Raw genomic sequence first — 18,439 nt, forward strand, 5'->3', positions numbered from 1 at the left:
GATTTGTCTTAAATGTATTATTTTCATTAATTGGAAAATGAGATTCTTAAACACTTGTGTGTTCTTCTTGATTCAGGAATTTCAGATTAAGAAAAGCAGCAAATACTGTGAAATTTCCAATAAAACCCTACGAGGTACCAACACTTCACACACCCAAATGTACAATACTGCAGCTCGTACATTCATCATGCTGTTTTCTCTCTTGAACTGTTACCTCAGGCAGTTAACACAAGTTTCACAGGCAACAACAAATTCAAACCTGAGAAAATTTTACACCTTTTATATTTTTTATTACATTCAATTTCATTACATTTATTTCCTTCCCACATATGCAAGGAAAGTCACCACATCCTTTGCTTTCTGGATGCTAGAGATCTGCAGTAACATGACAGCAGTGTTTCCCTGATCCTCAGCATTTCACTACATTGCCCTGTCCCTGCCCCTGCCCCAAAACTACATCATGCTCTATGCTTAAATCAAACACCAACACAGGACACACACATACATCCTGTACAGACTTTTCTATGGTTGAAAGACAGACACAGCAATGGCCCTGCAGTCAGGGCACAGCGTGCAGCATAAAGAAAGCACTGTACACATGATAGCATGCTCAAAGTAGAGGGTTATATCCAAAGAGGAGCTATACCCAAGTTCATGGCACCCTGGCTTTTACTGTGCTCCTTTCACATCCACATTCAATTTTCTGACCCTTGGAGTGAGATGGCACCTGGGAGCTGCTTTGGCTGAGGCTCCGAATAGATCAGGAAGCCTGTAAAGGTGATGTATTTGCCATGGTTGCTGTAGGCACCATAGCCATCATGCTGATGGCTGTAGAGCCAGACAGTGTCCCCATACTGCAGAGGCAGCATGATACTCTGGCTCTGCATTTCCCGCCTCTTGGAGTGGTTGTCATCATAGATCATGGCCTGCACCTCATTGTGGTTCTTCATAAGTTTCACTGACATAGTCTTAAAGGGCATTTTGCCAATGGTGAACGAGAAATAGTATGCACCAGGGATACGGCATGAGAAGATGCCAGTGGAGGAATTGAAATCTTTCCCAATATTCACGAACTCTGTGTCAAATGTGATTGGCTCATGCTGGGTTTGCTTGTCATCTGTGCCCAGGAGACTTTGTGAGCGGGCAACAGAAAATGCAGAGCGAGGGTCTTGCTCCTTCTTAGGCTGATCGGATAACACATGTCGCTGTGACACTACATTTTGCCCTCCTGGAAGCTTCTGAACGTTGTGATGGCGATGCCCCAGCTCTTGAGAGCTGAGAGCATTCTGAAAGAAGGCAGAAGTGTCTGGATAGATTAGATAGCCATTGAAAGTTGTATAGGGGCCTACATTGCTGTAAAGAGCATACTTGGGGTCTCCGTGTAAACGCAGCCAGACAGTATCACCATAGTCAAGCTGCAGCATGGCACTCTGGCTGGCTACTTTCCGTTCCTTGCGGTGATGTTCATCATACACAATCACTTGCACCTCATTCTTGTTTCTCATCAGCATGACAGACAAGTTTTTCTTTGGGTATTTCCCAACTGTGAAGGAGAAGTAGTAGGCTCCAGGAATACGACACCGGAATAACCCAGTCTTGGGATCAAAGTCATTGCCAATGTTCACATACACTTTGTCAAAGGTAATGACCATCTCAGAGCTCCCTTCCATGCTGCTGGTTCTGGCCACTGAGAAAGCAGAGCGAAATTCAGTATTGCTGTCTACTGGGAAGCCATCTATATGCATTAGAATCACACACCAGAGGAAGCCAAACAGAATCTGAAACTTCAGCATCATCATTATATCTGAAAAGAAAAAGAAGCACATTTTAGCAGGAATCACATTAATTTTCAGCTTGTGCTCCATCTGAAACTCAGATCTGAATCCTGCTAAATAGGTATCAAATTATATGTAAAGTACTAAGAAGTTCTCAAGGCGTTCTCCGGTCAGAGTACGGGATTATATCTCAGTCATATCCCAAAACCATTTTGATATTTTCCTGGTGACAGCTGGACCTCTTTTTCCTGTACTTGTAGGAAGAAACATAATCTTCTCTGAAAGCCTCACTGTCCTATAGTTTGTTTGCAGAACACTGTGCTGCTCAAACTGCAGAGGGATCTCAGAGTTTGCTGGGGCTTTGCCAGAGCTCTATCTTGTAGTACTTTTATTCATAAAACCAAGGATGAAAGCAAGTCCTACACAGGCCTTGTATTATGCAACTGAGATACAGCTGAAGGGCAAGGAGAAGAGGACATTCGCTCTAGAGGCTCCCATGCAGATCTTATTGCCTGACACTGCAGCAGCTGTTTCACAGGAAGCAGAAGCTGGAAACCAAGATGCTAGGCCCTGTTATTCAGATAGACTTCATTGTGGGTCTGTAAAGAATGTAAAAAAGCTAGGAGAAGAAGGGCTGCTTAGGGAGGAAGGAAGATAATGAAGAAAGTGAATAAAATGAAAAAAGGAAAGGAAAGACAAATCTCCCATATTATAGAATTCCTGCGAGATAACTTAAATACAAGAAACAAGGAAACAATTCACTATCTGCTGAATTGACCAGAGAGAAAAATGTTCTCTGACCCTTAAAAAGGAGGGATAAGTTAGGAGCTAATGGGATTTTCTGCCCCAAGTTTCTTCGATTTTTTTACTTTTTGGATTGATTCCAAAAAACGTCTATTAGTGCTTTCAGGCTGAAAACAAAACTGCCAGTCATTCCAGTGAGAAGCTTCTCCCTCTGTCACCTCTCTGTGCTTATTAAAATATCATTCAGGCTGGGAAGCAACTGCCTGGTTTGCAGTCTGCCCCCATCTGTCACCCTAGAACTGGTGCCTCGCCAGCCAGCAAACAATGAATTCACAGACTGGCAGAACAGGAGCAAAACATGTCACTCATAGGGGGAGGGGTGAAAATAAATCCTGAATTTAAAAAGGACATAGGGGTAAACATTTGAAAAAAACTAGGGGGTGACATAGTAAAAGAAGTAAAGCAGATCAAATCCACATAGACAGTGAGGTGGTAATGGGATCCTGTTCTGGCAAGACATGATACTTACAGTAACTCACCAATGGGAATTCAGTTTGATTTAACAGTCCCTGCTCCTTCATACTAGAGAATAAAACTGAAAACTGAATTGCAGCCCTAGTAGATGTGAAGGCAGTAACAAATTAAATTCTCACCTCATTAATTGAAAGTGACACACTAACAAAGACAAGCAGATATATCTATTGTGTCCTAATTTTATATTAGATCACTTCTCTCATGAACACCTCAGTATTTTCCCACACACTCCCAAACTCAGAATGCTTTTCCCAACTTCAGCTACTTCTCCTGAACACATCACACCCATGGCACCCTATGGGCAGCACTGAAGAGTATTGAGAGAGATAACTGATGTTTCAAGGACACTCCACCATCTGTGAGAGGTTGTGGAGACTAAATGCAGTTCCTGATCACCAGAGGAAGTCAAATGTTGCACTGATCTTCACAAAGGGCAAGAAAGTCAACCTGAGAAAATACAAGCTTGTTGGTCAGTTAGCTCCTCCCTTTGCTTCCTGGAAAAATCAGTGTGTCTCCTAGGAACAGGTGCTAGAATGACAAAGAAGGACATGACTAGGGATGCTCGGCATGGATTGAGCAGGGGTAGATCATTCTTAAGCACTTTGACTACCTTCTGCCATAAAATGACTAATCTTACCTGTGATGCTTAGAAGGAACTAACCAGCTGTCTGTCTGACAGATAATCTCATATCCAGCAAATGAATTTAACTGCCAAATTTACGCTTCCATGTTGTCTTCATTTTTCCTCACTTTGTCTTAAAAGACAAAGCTTGTGAGCTCAGCTTGTGACTCTTCCCATATCTGTGCCACATTTGGTCACTACTAAGTTTAGACAATACTAATAGGCCCTAACATCTCACCAACAACTAAATGCCAAACAGTCACACTGTGAACTTAGCCTCTGGTTCTGTTTTTGCAGAGTGCAGTGCTACATCTAGCAGGGCAGGCTCATTTCAATTTCAGCTTAGTAAACCAATCCCTAAGGGCAAGCTTGTAAAGGCCGTTAGATGTTTCTGATTCATGCTCATTCATCGTTATTCCAGTGATCACCCTGGTGTGGCCACATGGAGACTGTGACATTCCTGCATGCTCTTGAGGCAAGATTTGACAGTAAAGAATTTAGCATAGATGCTTTTAGTCACAGGGACTTGGGGAATATACCACAGGCAGGACATTGCTGGCCAAATTCAAAAGGACATAACAGTTTAATGAACTCTATAGTGAATCTGACCTTATTTTCCTTCAAATAACCACTGTCCTTGGTTCGGTCCCAAAGCTAATTTCTCTGTATTAAGGTCATTCTGAAAACAGACAGATCACTCACAGTTGCATAGATTCTTTGCTGCTTCAGAGTCCCTTGTTTTTAGCTCTTCCCAATAACTTACTGTGAAGTCATTTAAATAAGATAGTTAATTATGCTGTGTTTCCATTAGAAAATTGTTTCCTTGACAGCTCCTACTCACCACTTTCAGGACTACTTAGGTTCTTTATCTATTTAAAATAATTTAGAAAATATCTGATAATTTCCTCTCACATTAAACCAATCTAAGAATAATTTGCCAATCATTTAGAAGACTCGGTTAGCTACAAGGCTGCCATAAACAGAGGCAATTCGCAAAACTCTTGGACTTGAGTATTAGCATGTTAAATTTGCAAGATAAAGCTTCCAAAATGCTCTGTTTCTGCCTCAGCAAAGGAAGAAGTATTTCAGTAAAGATGCACAGATCTTTTCCTGTGGTAGCTTCGAGACTCCATTACAGATGTAAGGCTGGTCATGGACACTGCAGTGCCAGCCTTGTATTCTAGATATTTGTTAGACTTTGAAACTGCAGAGCAAAGAGAGAGACCCAGGCCAGAAGAAGAAAGTGGGTCACATACATGGCTTACACAGTAGCTATGTTATTCTCATTACATTTATGTACGAATCAGGGTACTTTGTCTGCTGCCCTACCAGTCCTTTTTATGATAACACCTGCAGTGTTAGCACATAAGTATACAATGAAGCTAAGCAGATCCAAAAGATAAGCAAGATATGCTGATGCCTTTGCATCAGGGAGCACCAACAGGGGACAGCAGCCTGCTGGGAAGAAGACAAGAAACTAATTTTGGAATAGAAGGCACAAAACATACGATGTTCTCAAAGGCACTGACATTAAATTAATGACCTGAAAAGAAGGGATTAAAATGGTAGTGACTCACATAGCAAGACGGGAGTTGCAAATCTTCTTTTGAAAATTGATAGAATCCAACATTTGCATGACCCAGGAAACATTAATAGCTTTGTGCTAGCTAGAGGTGATTTTTCTGTCCTGGAACAGAATCAATCCATGAGTAAAAAGACAATTAGCTTTATTATTTTGTTGAAATCCACGGATTTTAGGAAAGTACTTTCAATAATAGAAAGGTTGCCCCATTTCTAGACTGGTAGGCTAGGTTTTGTTGTGAAACTCCAGAGGGTTTTCTTTTTATTGCAAAACATTAATGAGCCAGATTCCATACACCTACCTTAGGCAAGAGTTCTTTAATTTCATAAGATCATAATATCATTGAAGAATGAGTTACAAAAACAAAGTGAAGAGATGCACTTGGATTCACTATTAGTAAAAGTTCCTAAAACCCTGTAAGAAGCAAGAGCAAAGCCCTGTTCTTCTTAGCTCTTGCTCTAATAGAAAAAGACAGTTACAAATGTTTCAATTATTTCAATCAGTGAAAGCTTGCATAATGAACAGCCTTCATGGACTACTGTTAGCAAGAATTTTTCCCCAGATACCACATACTGTCTGCTCCACTCATTGGGTACAGTTTAAGAGCATCACTTCTTTCAACATCAAGGAGAAATTATTTGTAGCCGAGCCTCAAATGCAAAGTAAGTATAAAGAGTAATGTACAACAAATCCAGGGTTTTGAACTCTGGATCAATTTAGCAAGGTAAAACACTGAAGCATGTTGGGATGCTTTTTTGAAATTACAAACCACACTTTGAATCACAGAACTGTACTGCACTAATACCGAAAGTATTTCATTTACATGTTTCCTTGAGTCAGCGGAGTCTGTCAGCATAGTAACACAGCTTCTGTATGCTAAAAGATCTGTGGAGAGACAAAAATTCTTTTGAAATGCCTCAACTCCAGCCATATTCAGAAAAACAAAATGGAGAGGCTGTATTTTGGCAGAAGCCTCTAATATTAGCCTGCATTTTAGAATATTAATTAAACCTGCTAAATTTCAACTGAAGCCCCAGTAACTCTGTTTAAGCTAAAATGATGGTATATAAGATAATATAAATGCTCTGATCAAAATAGAAACATGATAGTTATGATATTAACTTTTTTACTTCAGTAACAGCATTCAGGGAAATATGCAGTGCCAGGGTGGCACATTTGTTTTGACTACTACGTATATGTAAAAATATATTAATTTATACAGACAAAATGGTGTTTCAGTAGAAAAGGCTGAACATACCCTAAGAGCAGTTGTTCTAACTAACCAGTACTTCAAAATGTAATACAGATTTGTTACATATTTTTCTTAATGAGAAAATTACACAAGTCCAACCTTTACCACATAATCCTCAAGAAAACAGTATAAAAACAAAATAAAAGAAACCAAAAAACATAAAGCAAAGAAACATACTCTAACACTGATCCAAAGTGGAAAAAAATCTGTGGTTCATAAAATGTGTTGAATTCTACGGAGTTGTTCAGCACTTGCAGTTAAACAGACTATTACTAAACTGCCACTGAAATCACATCAGCAGTTAGCAATAAAAAAAATAGGTATTGCGGAGAATGAGCTCAGAGATAAAAGGTTTATGTGAAAATACAGGCCAGAGAAGACTGAACAGTCTGAAAAAGCCTGAAGATTCTGCTGCTGTACGATGTTTATTTAACACTGCTACATTTAGGTACAAAAAACTGAGACCATTCCAACAGCAGGAATTTTTGCATGGATCCAGTTACAGTTACAGTTACAGTAACGTCAAAGTTAAACCACCTCTCTACCCACCCCCAAACCTCGTTTCCCTTTTTAGCCTGGTTTACGTGTGCACCAGAGATGCTGGGCCTGTGGAATAAGGCTTTCTTGAGGCAACCCGTTTCTCTGGGCGGAGCCAGATTCCTGCATCAGCAAGATCACACTAGCACCAAGGATTAATCAAGACAGGACTGCCTGGAATGCCAGGAGCATTTTTGTAGGTGAAAAAAACATAACTCACTTTGACAGCATCTACCACAAGGATCTCCCAATGGCTTTGTGATAATTTTACATTAAACTTGTTACCATTTTAAAATTAAGATATTTAAATCACAGTAGTGAAGAAACTGAGAGGCAGTGAAACTGCACATTGTTGGACTCTGTAGAAGAGCATCACACACAAAGATGCAAAGGAAAGTCATTCTGACTTTCTGTACTTTACAGGAGACACATATTTCATGTTACTCTTTCCTATTGAAGGCTGTTGTACAAGACACCATGGAGATACTAGAACCAGATACTGGAAACTATGATGGCATCTAAAGCTTGCTCTCTGTCATGTTCTTGATTTACTGATGTACTTTCTGTGAGTCTGTGCTCTTATACTTCCTATCAGCCAAGATTTTAGTAAAACTAACTGCTAAGTAAGGTCCTATGCAAAAAAAAAAAAAAAAAAAAATCTTAAGTTTTTTCTTTTTTTTTTTTTCTTTTCCTTCATTTTCTCTCTCTTGCTTTTTGGGGAACATAAATCTCATTCTTCCTGTAACTCTGTTCCTACATTAGTCTTTTCCCACTTCCCCTAATCAACAGAATGTTGCTCTCCAGTCACTGTTCTAAGACCTAACACTGGGTAAAAGCAAGAGGGGATAAGTTGGTTCTTGCCGGTTGATCATCACATTAGAAGTTAGGATGAGCTTGAAGAGTCCGATAATTATCCCCTGAGGACACTAATGGATAGCTGAATGTCAGCTGGCATTACATGCAAAGACAATGAAATGTGTTTTGGTATCCTAGTCATGTTTCAGCTCACTGACTGCTAACAGTTCATTTAGCAACACAACAAAAGATGTTCACAAGCTGGTTCTCCCTCTTGATTATTTGCAGTTAAGAGAAACCATTCAGACTGGATGAGATTCAGTTCCTTCTGCTTGATAGATCAACTTGTAACACTGTGTTTCATCTATGCAAACATAATTGCTCTGGTCTTTTATCCATCAGAGGCTGCACTATAACACACTCTGGGAAAATATCACGTACTATTGACTAGCATCTTCTGACAGTAGCCTTCACAAATTCACCTGAAAAAAATAAAAATCATACACTGGTGTATTTGTGTACAAGAATGATGCTTTCCCTGAGAGTCTTTTTTTTTCTTTTTCTTTTCTTGACAGGTAAGGTAGAAAAGCATGCTGTCTTTTAACATCTGTCTTTACACCCATCCAAAGAAATCACCTTCATTTCTTTTTATGCCCTGCTGTTTTATTACTGTGAAGCTACTCAGAGAACACTGTGAATTGCACTGCAGCGCTGCTCTTTGCTGCCAACATGCTGCAACATCTCAATTTGGAAATTCACTGAACTCTGGTTTAGTGAAGTCGATCGAAGGCATTAAGATCTATGTATCTCCATGAGCATTACTTCCATCTCTGCTCCGACACTATTTTCTGCTCCTGCTTTTCCAGGGTCAAAATAGGGCTGAGCCAGAGAGCTGAGAAGAAACAACCATCATGCATTCAGCAATAAGCAGAGCTCAGTATTACTCAAAGATGAAAATTTTGCCCTGTCAATGAAGTCCTGAAGTATGCATAATCCCCTTAGTATTAGTTGCTTTACTTGAATAAGACTTACCATGTTCTAAGTACAGTAGCATTCTTCATTTCACGTGCATGGAGACACAGTAAAAAGTAGCAAAGTTAGGCATGTCTGCTAATGCTGACCCCTTCGCAATCAGAAGTATGCAGTACCCCACTTTCAGTGGTTGTTCCTGATAAATATCTTGCAATGACATTTCTCTGGGGAATGCCTATAGATAGATAGTTGGAACCTGAGCCCTTTTGATTTTTTATCCATTTAACCCAGCAGGTGTCTGAGCATCATACAGTTGTTTGTTCACTCCTTCCCCTTCCCCCCCCCCCCCCCTTCCTGGTGAGATGGGGAAGAGAATGGGGAAAAAAAATGCAGAACTCATGGTTGGAGATAAAATAATTTACTGAGATAGAGAAAAGGATAATAGTTATGACTATATATATATATGAATGTATGTAACAAGTTATACACAAGCAATTGCTCACTGCCTTCCTACCAAAGCCCAGCTAGCCCCTCAAGAAGTGGAAAAGCACAAGATGAACTCCCACCCCCTTCAAAACTCCTTCTGCATGACATCATATGGTATGGAATAGCCCTTTGGCCAGTTGTAAGTCAGCTGTCCTAATTTTGTTCCCTAACAGCTCCTTGGGTCCTTTGCTGACAATGGCTATGGCTCTATACAGTACAACTTAGCAGCAACTATGAACATCAGTGTGTTATCAATATTGTTTTGCTTCCAGAACCAATAACAGCATCATGCCAGACACTCGGAAGAAAACATTTCCATCCCCACTGAAAGACAACATTTCACTAAAAACTACCTCTCAGAAGGCTTTATCTGTTGCAAATGAGACACCACTGGATTATGAACTCATCACTGGTATAATCAGGAAAACACAAGTTCTTGCTTCCCTCTTTAAAACTCTGAGCATATTTTAGTCCATGGATTTAACCATTTTCTCATTTTGTTCAGCAGGAAGCTATGAAATTCCTCTGTTAAACCCTTTACAATTTAAGTTTTCTCAAAAGTGCTTCTGAAATTGGATTTTTCCTGTGAAAATATGACACAGAAATGCTGCTGACCAAAAGGCAGAGTGTACTGCCCTGGATGTTGGATCAGAAAGAAGGATTTGTTGCATAATATTCCCAACACACATAATTTTACAAAGCTTTCTTTTTACCTGCTTTCTGGCTTTGCATTGTTTACAATATTTAAAGAAAGGCCATCCCCTCTTAATGGCAGTACAAATGTTTGTGTGACTACTTTTAGTAGAAGTCCATCGGTACTACGAACCTGCTGGTAAAAGGCTTTGGCATTACCATGAAAAAGCACTGCTGGATACTGCTGTTCACTCATCAGTTCCTCACTCAATCAGAGAAAGCACTCAGTGCCTGTCAAGTGCTCACAGATTCAGTCTCATCTGTGTGACTGTTTCTTCTTAGGCAAAATTGCCCTTGCCAGCTTGAAGCTGTTGCCTTTGATTCTTGCTTATAAGAATTTTGCTAAAATACTGAAGAAATGACTGCAGGAGCACACTGGAAGTACGTAGGTTGCTCCAAAAGTGACGTCTCCTATTCACTTCCATGGAAACTACAATAGATACAAAAAGCATAATGATACTGTTTGATAGTGCCAATGGTCAGCTACAAAACACTATTTTTCAACACAGTCACCACCATTACTCATGCATTTTCACCAGCAATGAACAAGAGCCTGCCTGCTGCACTTGTAAAAATCTGCACCAGCAGGACGTGACCCGCTGTTTCACAGATCCTATGATAGCATCACTGCTAGGAACTCATTGCCATGCATGCCACCTTTCATTGTCCTGAGCAGCTGGGAGTCAGAAGGCACCAAATCTGGATTTTACAGTGTTTGTGTGCGGCAGGACAGCCGAGCCAAGACTGGTAATGTGCTCCATGGTCTTCAGACTGATATAGGGCTTGGTGTCACTGTGTTGCAAGATAAAGTCCTCTTCTTCTCCATAGCCTGACTCAGGAAGTTTGAGCCTTCAGCTCAAGTCAGTGTTGCAATGTCGTGGCTGGAGTTAACTGTTCATCCAGGTTGCAGGAAATCCAGAAGGACTACTCCTTTGCTGCCCCAGAAGAGTGCACCACTTTACCCACTGAGAGCTGTGTCTTGAACTTTTTCTTTGATGGAGAACTCAAATGTCGTCACTTCATGGACTGTTGTTTTGACTCTGGCTCCTAGTGGTGACACCACATCTCGTCACTGGTTATGATGTGATTCAGGAAACTGTCACCTTCAGCCCCACACTGTTTCAACAGGACCTGACAAACTTGCACTTGGTGTTCTCTTCCTATATGATGATTCATGGGATCCACCTGGTACAACCTTTGCTATATTCCAACACTGACACCATCATTCCCAACACTTTGAAATTCAGCTCCGCACTCAGTTCCCTGATCATAGTCTACTGATTCACACAGATGAGTTCATCAAAGCTCTCTTCATTTCATGGTGTGACAGTTATGCATGTGACTTGTCCTTCACATCACTGTCACACATCACTGTATTGCTGAAACACACTACTCATTGCCTCACTGTGCTCACATTCACCATTTAGACTCCATAAATGTTCAGCAATCATCAATGTCAATGGGCTCTTTCTAGCTAACTCTGCCTAAAGTTCTCCCTTCTCATGACAATTATCAACAGCTTCCAACAGCAGTCTACCACCTGCAGAACTCCATCCAGCATTTTCAGTAATATTCTGAACAGCCTCTCACATTTCCTCCAAAATTTCATTGAGAACAGTCCTTCCATCTTGTTGCCTACTTCTACAAGTAAAAACAAGGGGGTTTGGTTTTTTACATTAGCTATCCTTTGTTTTGTTCCCTTACAGAACCAACTTGATAGAAAACTTTATGTATTTTAGTATTAGATCACCACAAGCCTTCTTTTGAATACCACTTCTGTCTCCTAAGTGAAGACTGTGTTGGGAAATTACTTTTACTTGTCAAAAAAAAAAAAAAAGGGAGGGGGGGGGGGGGAACTGTGGGAGAAGGCCTAGGCAAAGTAATGGGAATCACTGGTCAGTACTTGGGTGGAGGGGACATGAACTTACTTTGAAAAATTTGGGGCACCAAGTGACCAGCTTTCTAGGTAACCCAGTTTTTCAAGCAGCTATGAAAGATGAGGGCAGGGAGAGCAATCAGAACATTTCAGTTTGTGCTCACATGTCCCACTGTAAATCAAAACTTGAAAATTTAAAAAACTTTATGGATCATTTCAGAGTAAGAGTGTTCAAATGACACCAGATTCTAATGCTAGTATGTTACAACTCACTAACAGCTTTCTATAAAGCTCATCCTAATTCTTCCTTGTCTTGTCCTGTGCATTCAGCATGGGATCCATCCAGCAGTTGCTCTGCAGCCTTTTAGTCTCAGAGAATACCTGTTTTGTGGAAAAGATTCCCTATTGACTGTTTTATCTAAATACCATTTCCACTCCTAGCAGCATGGCTTTAACTCCTCTTGAGCTTTTCTTTCAGAGAGGAGACATATAAAGAAAGGAAAAATTCTTCTCCCCTTAGAGGATTAAAAATTATTTGGCTGGGCTCAAAACAAGTTCTGATCAGGATCTTAAGTACAGTTCAGCATCCAAAAAAGACTGTCATTGCTCTCTTCTTTCTTTTTACCTGTCGCCTCACAGAGTATTTTTCATCATGCACAGGGGACTGTCTGTTCCATTTGTTTTAAACAACATATGTTAAACCATGAATACTATAGGACCTAGATTTTCTCTCCCTGGAGAAATATCTAAGAACAAATGTAGAACCTTGTTTAATTTTATCCCTGTTCCGAATTCGAATATTTTATTTCATTTAAAAAAAAACCCTTTTTTTTTTTTGACTAGGGTATATTATTCAAGGAGTAATACCCATGAAGAACTCATATTTTCAGATCTGATCATTTGGTTAACTGCTAATCCTCATTGATTTTTCTTCTTCATATCACTGATTTCAGAATTCTAACTGAGGTAAGCATCTGTATCAATGAAATCGGAACACCCTGTTCTGTACATTTTCTCTAAAACGAGCTCTTTTAACCATCTTCTAATATACTCTCACTTTTCTTCCGTGTTCTTTTCAGAAAGAGCCACACTGTATTCCAGAGGCTGTTACCTTCAGTTATTTTACAAACGTTACCAAAATACTGCCAGACAGCTTTTATTTCATTTACATGAAATGAATGTGTTATTTTCAAAAAACATTAAAAGAATACATATAGGAGTGAACTAAAGAAGTTATATAGTCCAAAGAACGTTCCCAACAGAGAATCTAGTCAAATCACATTCTCCAGAGAAAATTTTCTAATTTGTTCCTAAAATGACTGAACAACCTTCCCAGACTAAATATTCATCAGCTCTCTTATCTCAGGTTCTAGAAAATTATCTGTCTAAAACAATATCATTTTTTTCTGCTACTTTGTGCTTCCTATTCAATCCACTATGCACCATTCTCTCCTCTATTTTATATCCAAAGACTGTAATATTCCACTGGCAGCTTACTGGTCTTTGGGCCAAATAATTTAAGTTTTTTCAGATCTTGCAATTTACGTTTTTCCAGACCTCTGAAGAGCTCCGCTGCCCTTCTCTGCAGTCTCGATTGAATCACACCTGTCTCAACGTGTAATAATCAAAACTTCACAAAACCTCCAAACCGAGGTTTTAGCAACACTGGAAAGAGCAGGAGGATTGCCTCATATATTTCAGGCAATATGGCTTTTATATTTCCTAGCAAGAAGTTTGCCTTCTATTGCAACAGCATGACATTGACTCATGTTCAGCTTGTGATCTGTCATAATACTCAGATTTCTTTCTGCAGTCGCAACATAGTCATTTGCTTCTCTCTTGTGCTTATATAGTTGGTTAATTTCACCCTGGTGTAGCACCTTGCAGTTATTCCTACGAAATTTCATCCTGTTCTTTTTCTAAGCACTTCTCTCAATTTACTGGAATAATTTTGAATTCTGGTCTTTTCCTCCAGAGCATGTCAGGTCTCACAGTTTCTTGTCTTAGGCAAATGTCATTTAATTACTCTTTTTATTCATGTCCAGGTCAACTAAGAAAACACTGAAGTAAACATATCCAGAACACAATGACACAGCTATAATATCTGTTTTAAGCAGCATGTGGCCTGACTGAAAGGATTGGCTCAGACTAAAATCAAGCAGTACAAATTCTGAATCTTTGAATATTATTTAAGGAATGCCTCCCTGTTCAGAAAATAGTGTTTGCCCTATTTATAGCTTTCAGCTGCTATTCTCTGAACCTCACTGAAGCAAATATTTAAATTAATGATCAAGAATCTCAAATTTAACTTAAATTAAATCTCATCCATGCCGCAAAAAATCTTCCAATGTGTAAAAGAAACAAAAATAAAAGCTAACGCTGTTCAAATCTTCGGGAAAGAATGAATGGAAAAGATGTAGCCAGCTTTCTTCACAGACTTAGGGATGTATTAAAAATGTCCTAATTTACTGCATTCACATTGAGTTAAACTAGCAGCTCACGTGGGAAGGGAAGCACTGAGGCATTTAGAAGATTTTGATCAGCTAAATATTTTCTTTCCACCCACCCTATACCAAAAGGACTGTAGGTTCCTTCCTCAGAGCTCAAACACCAGTCACAACACTCATGAATAGGCACATAATAGATCATGTACACCTTAATGTACATGGGCATAAAGAGGACCTGGTGTTTCCCCTGACAACAGTGGCTTAAATCTCCCAACTGGTTCAGGCTCCCATTTCAGTAACTGCTTCCATAGTCTCCCCAGATTCTTTAACCCACTATGACAGTTTTCCTGACACTGTTGCTGACAGCAACAGTTCCCTGACAGCAAAAAATATACATGAAATGGATTAAACAGCTGGAGTGTGAAGAAGAAGAACAGGATTTTATGAATCTGTACCATTTGCCAACGGAGTCCTGGTAATCATTTATTAGCCTCAGGAGTGGCCACTTACTGCTCTGATCTGTGATCAGCTCCTGATTCTGACTGGGCTACCTCTGCTGGAAACTTCAGACCTTTGATTAGAGGCAGCAGGAATTCCTCCTTTGTTCTCTAACCTGTCCGGAGGATGTATCCATCTAGAGAGAGGCTTTACAGAAACAAGAAATCACTCAGGGGGATGAGAGAGGCAGCAGCACAGCATTTGCACATAACTGACATTTGATCATCAGGCAAATTTTCTTTCTTGGCAAAGGAAAAGATAAAAGACCTAAGAAAGCTGAAAGGAAAAAAAATAGGTCCCCATTTATCTGTGCTTGGATAAACTTGGCAATGGGATCTGTATCAAATCTCTTGGAGATCACCAGGAAGTAAGGGCTCAAGGTTTACAGCTCTGCTGAATGAAAACTGGAGTCAGTCGGGCAGATTCTTTTACTACAGTGTGACAAACCATCAAATACCAAGCTCTAATGTCTTCCAAGACAGTATAAAGATGCACTGCTACAGACCAGTCAATAAGATGTAATTCTAATGCAATTTGAACTTCATTCTCCTTAACTATACATCTCTGAGTAAAATGTACACTTCATGCTTCAGGCAGTGAAAAAGAATGGGTGAGTGGGATGTTCACGAGTAAAACCTACCAGATCTTAATATCTGACTTCAGATGCTGGTAACAAAGCACTAAGACTTCAGCTTTTTTAAGACTCTAATGTTAATTTTACTCTAATCTCATTCTCATCTCATACCTTTGAGTCAAAGTAGAGATGAACAATCCCTAGAAGAGGTTTCTCAGCTGAAAATATTCTCAGGGGTATCTCCCATCTTGGAAATGTACTGTTGCTATTAGATTTTGTTTTGTATTTCAGAGCTCTCTACCTATAACTAACCATAAGAAAGTGAAATTTTAGCAGAATGGCTGTGAATCACTTAGAAGCTCACTGTATGTTCACCTCTGCATTAGCACTAACATCTTCTGGTCTTCACATTCTTGGGTGCTATGCACAGAAAATGCGAACTTACCATGGCTCTCTACATCTCAGACATACAGCATTTCTCTTTGTGTCTGTGTCCATCCAGATTACTCTCTGATATACAGATGAGAATTCCAAGAACCAGAGATCAGCAATTGGCCTTGCTGCTATTTGGAAATTTCTCTACTATTAAAAGAGAGAATGTAAGCACTGCTTGACCTGTAAGCAGGTCACAGCTGTATTTCCATAAGTAAGGCTGCTGGCCTCTGTGGGTCAATCCAGCCTCCTGTACTTGGAAAATATGAATGGTTCTCCACTTATCAATGAGTATTCTCTGGAGAACGTGGCAAAGTGAACAGATGATCACATTAGTAAAACACAAATAACAACAAATGAGAGTACAAGTTTTGTCGCCAAATCTCTGTTTCCAGTATATTTAATTCCTGAACTTGTTTCTTCATCAGCAAAATAGCAAATGTCAACCACATGGACAACTTCTCTGATTTAAACCAATGCCATGCTGGAGTCATAGTTTCTCCCTTCTGGAGAACAAAAGTACTTTTGTGGCATTGATCCTTTCAGACAAAATACAAAACAAATTTCTAGAACCTTGTCCACTAGCCATTCAGAATTCTGGCTTCGGCTTTATTGCAGCTTTTTAGAGGTGAACACAGGGAATGCAGAGGGTAATGCGCCCTACTGGGAATCCTCACTCTTCCCTGACATACATTTTACTGCTATAAATTAACCCTTAAGAATGGCTACATGAGCAAACAGCTGCTATGTGCTTAGATAGGATCACAGCCTCATTGGTGAAGTATTTCAAAGTCTTGTTACACATCATCTCCCTGGAGAAGATGCAGAAGGTTGCAATGGCATCAGAATGAATAATTGAAGCTAGACTCATTCTGTATGTGCATAATGAAGGGTCACAATGCTGCCTTCCAGCCAGCTGGCAGAGAAACTCACCAAATGCCTGGTGGATACATCATCTAGGGATGTTGACCCATTTCCCTAGGAGTTTTGTGGGAGTGGGTTGAGAATATGACATTGGGATTGTCAAGTACACAGAGAACGACTGAGCTAAATTACCTGGTAGAGTACCAAAATCATAATATAACAAAATCAGCTGCATACACCAGTCTTGGGAAAACCCATGGGACTCGGTTCCCCTAGGAAGCTAAAGCGTTATTTCCCATCTGAGAAACTGCCCCTCGGGACATTTTCCAGGATGCCCTTCCCTAAGGCCGGCCCCTGGCAGGTTCTCCAACCTCGGCTCCAAGAGGGGCCACAGTTCCACGCGCCTGTACCCATAAACTCTATCCATTTACTAAGAGTGGAAATTAAAAAAAATAAAAAGAGGAAAAGAGAGGGAGCTAAATTCAGGCATTCCCCGCTAATCTGGAGAGTCCCCAGTCTCTCCGTGGGGACGGAGAGGAACCGTAGCCCTCGCGAGCGTCCCTCCGCGCCCGGCCAGCCGTGGCTCGGAACCGGCGGCGTGTCCCGAGCGCCCGCCCTCGCAGCACCGACGGCCCCGCTGCCACCGCTCCGCGTGCCGGCGGTCCCCGCAGGCTCTGCCGCGGAGCAGGCCCCCTCCCACCGCCCCGTCCGGCCGAGGGGTCCCAGCCCCAGCCCCTTCCTCTCCAGCTGCAGCCCGGACCCGGCGGCAACGGCTCCCGGCCCCGTACCTGCGGCCGCTGGCGGCGGTTGGCGGAGCGGGGATAGGCGCGGGGCCGCGGCGCTGCCTGCACACTGACAGCACGGGAGCCGCGGCGGCAGCGCGGGGTGGGGAAGGGGCTCGGGCACCCGCGGCTCCGGCGCCGAATCAGTGGCGGGAGGAGGGCCCGGGGGCGGGCGGTACAGGGGAGGGCACCGCGGCGGCGGGGCGAGGGGCGCGGAGCGGCTGTCACCGCGGCGGCGGATCGGCCTCAGGAGGCGGCGCAGCCCGCGGGCATCGGGGCGGGGGAGGAGGGACAGAGCGGCACGAAGGGGCGGCGGGCGGTGCGGCGCCGCCAGGGGCAGGCCGGGCTCCGCGGTGCTCTCTCGGAGGAGCGGCGCTGGGAAGCGGATCGGTGGGAGGGTGCGCTGGCCGCGCGCCTCGGCGGGGGAGCGGGAAGCACCGTGGGTGTAAGGCGGAGCGTGCGATCGTGCGACGAAATGGTATAATGAGATCGTGTTCTTGTGCGATCTCCCGCTCTGAAGATTTATGGATCCAAACGCTTGTCTATGGAGCAGCTGTATTATTTGGTTCAGCATAAGCTCTTATCTATCCCTAGAAAGCTCGCCTTGCATAGGTCATCACATAACAACGAGACCGCTGCTTGTTCCTTTGGAGGTCTGCGCTGATTTTTGCTGACGGCAAAATAGCAGGCTTTCCACACTGCTGCACTACCCTGAAGAGCAAGTCTGGGGGTTTGTAAAGCATGTTTACTGTTGGTCCAGTAAAATCATCTAATGCTGACTTTCAGAAAGAACATGCAAAGATGGGAATGGTTAAAAAAAGTTCTGGCTCTCCAATACCAGGGTTCTTTCCCTCTGCTGTATCTTGCATTTGGAGAGAGAGGGATGTCAGTGTGCTCATGCTGGAGCATGCCTGAGGCAGCTAGTGATGCTGCTCCTGGGGTATGCTATAGCCTTTGTTGCTCCAGGGCTGTCT

At 41.8% G+C, this 18,439-nt stretch overlaps 1 protein-coding gene across 1 annotated transcript; it reads right to left on the bottom strand.

Annotated features, from left to right (window-relative positions):
* Positions 1-279: 279 nt before the first annotated feature.
* Positions 280-17,522, bottom strand: C1QTNF4 (C1q and TNF related 4). Its single transcript, XM_065754956.1, has 2 exons — positions 17,472-17,522; positions 280-1,804 (listed from the first exon to the last, which is right to left on the bottom strand). The coding sequence occupies exon 2, from the start codon at positions 1,797-1,799 to the stop codon at positions 696-698; it is 1,104 nt and encodes a 367-aa protein (XP_065611028.1). The 5' UTR covers positions 1,800-1,804; positions 17,472-17,522; the 3' UTR covers positions 280-695.
* Between the last annotated feature and the right edge of the window lie 917 nt (positions 17,523-18,439).

Source organism: Cyrtonyx montezumae, unplaced genomic scaffold (assembly GCF_038088225.1).
Source record: "Cyrtonyx montezumae isolate F1298 unplaced genomic scaffold, pur_monq_1.0 scaffold_10, whole genome shotgun sequence".
NCBI lineage: Eukaryota > Metazoa > Chordata > Aves > Galliformes > Odontophoridae > Cyrtonyx > Cyrtonyx montezumae.

Bases quoted from the DNA above. Each gene is read 5' to 3' on its own strand.
- C1QTNF4 (XM_065754956.1), bottom strand. From the start codon at position 1,799: ATGATGATGCTGAAGTTTCAGATTCTGTTTGGCTTCCTCTGGTGTGTG.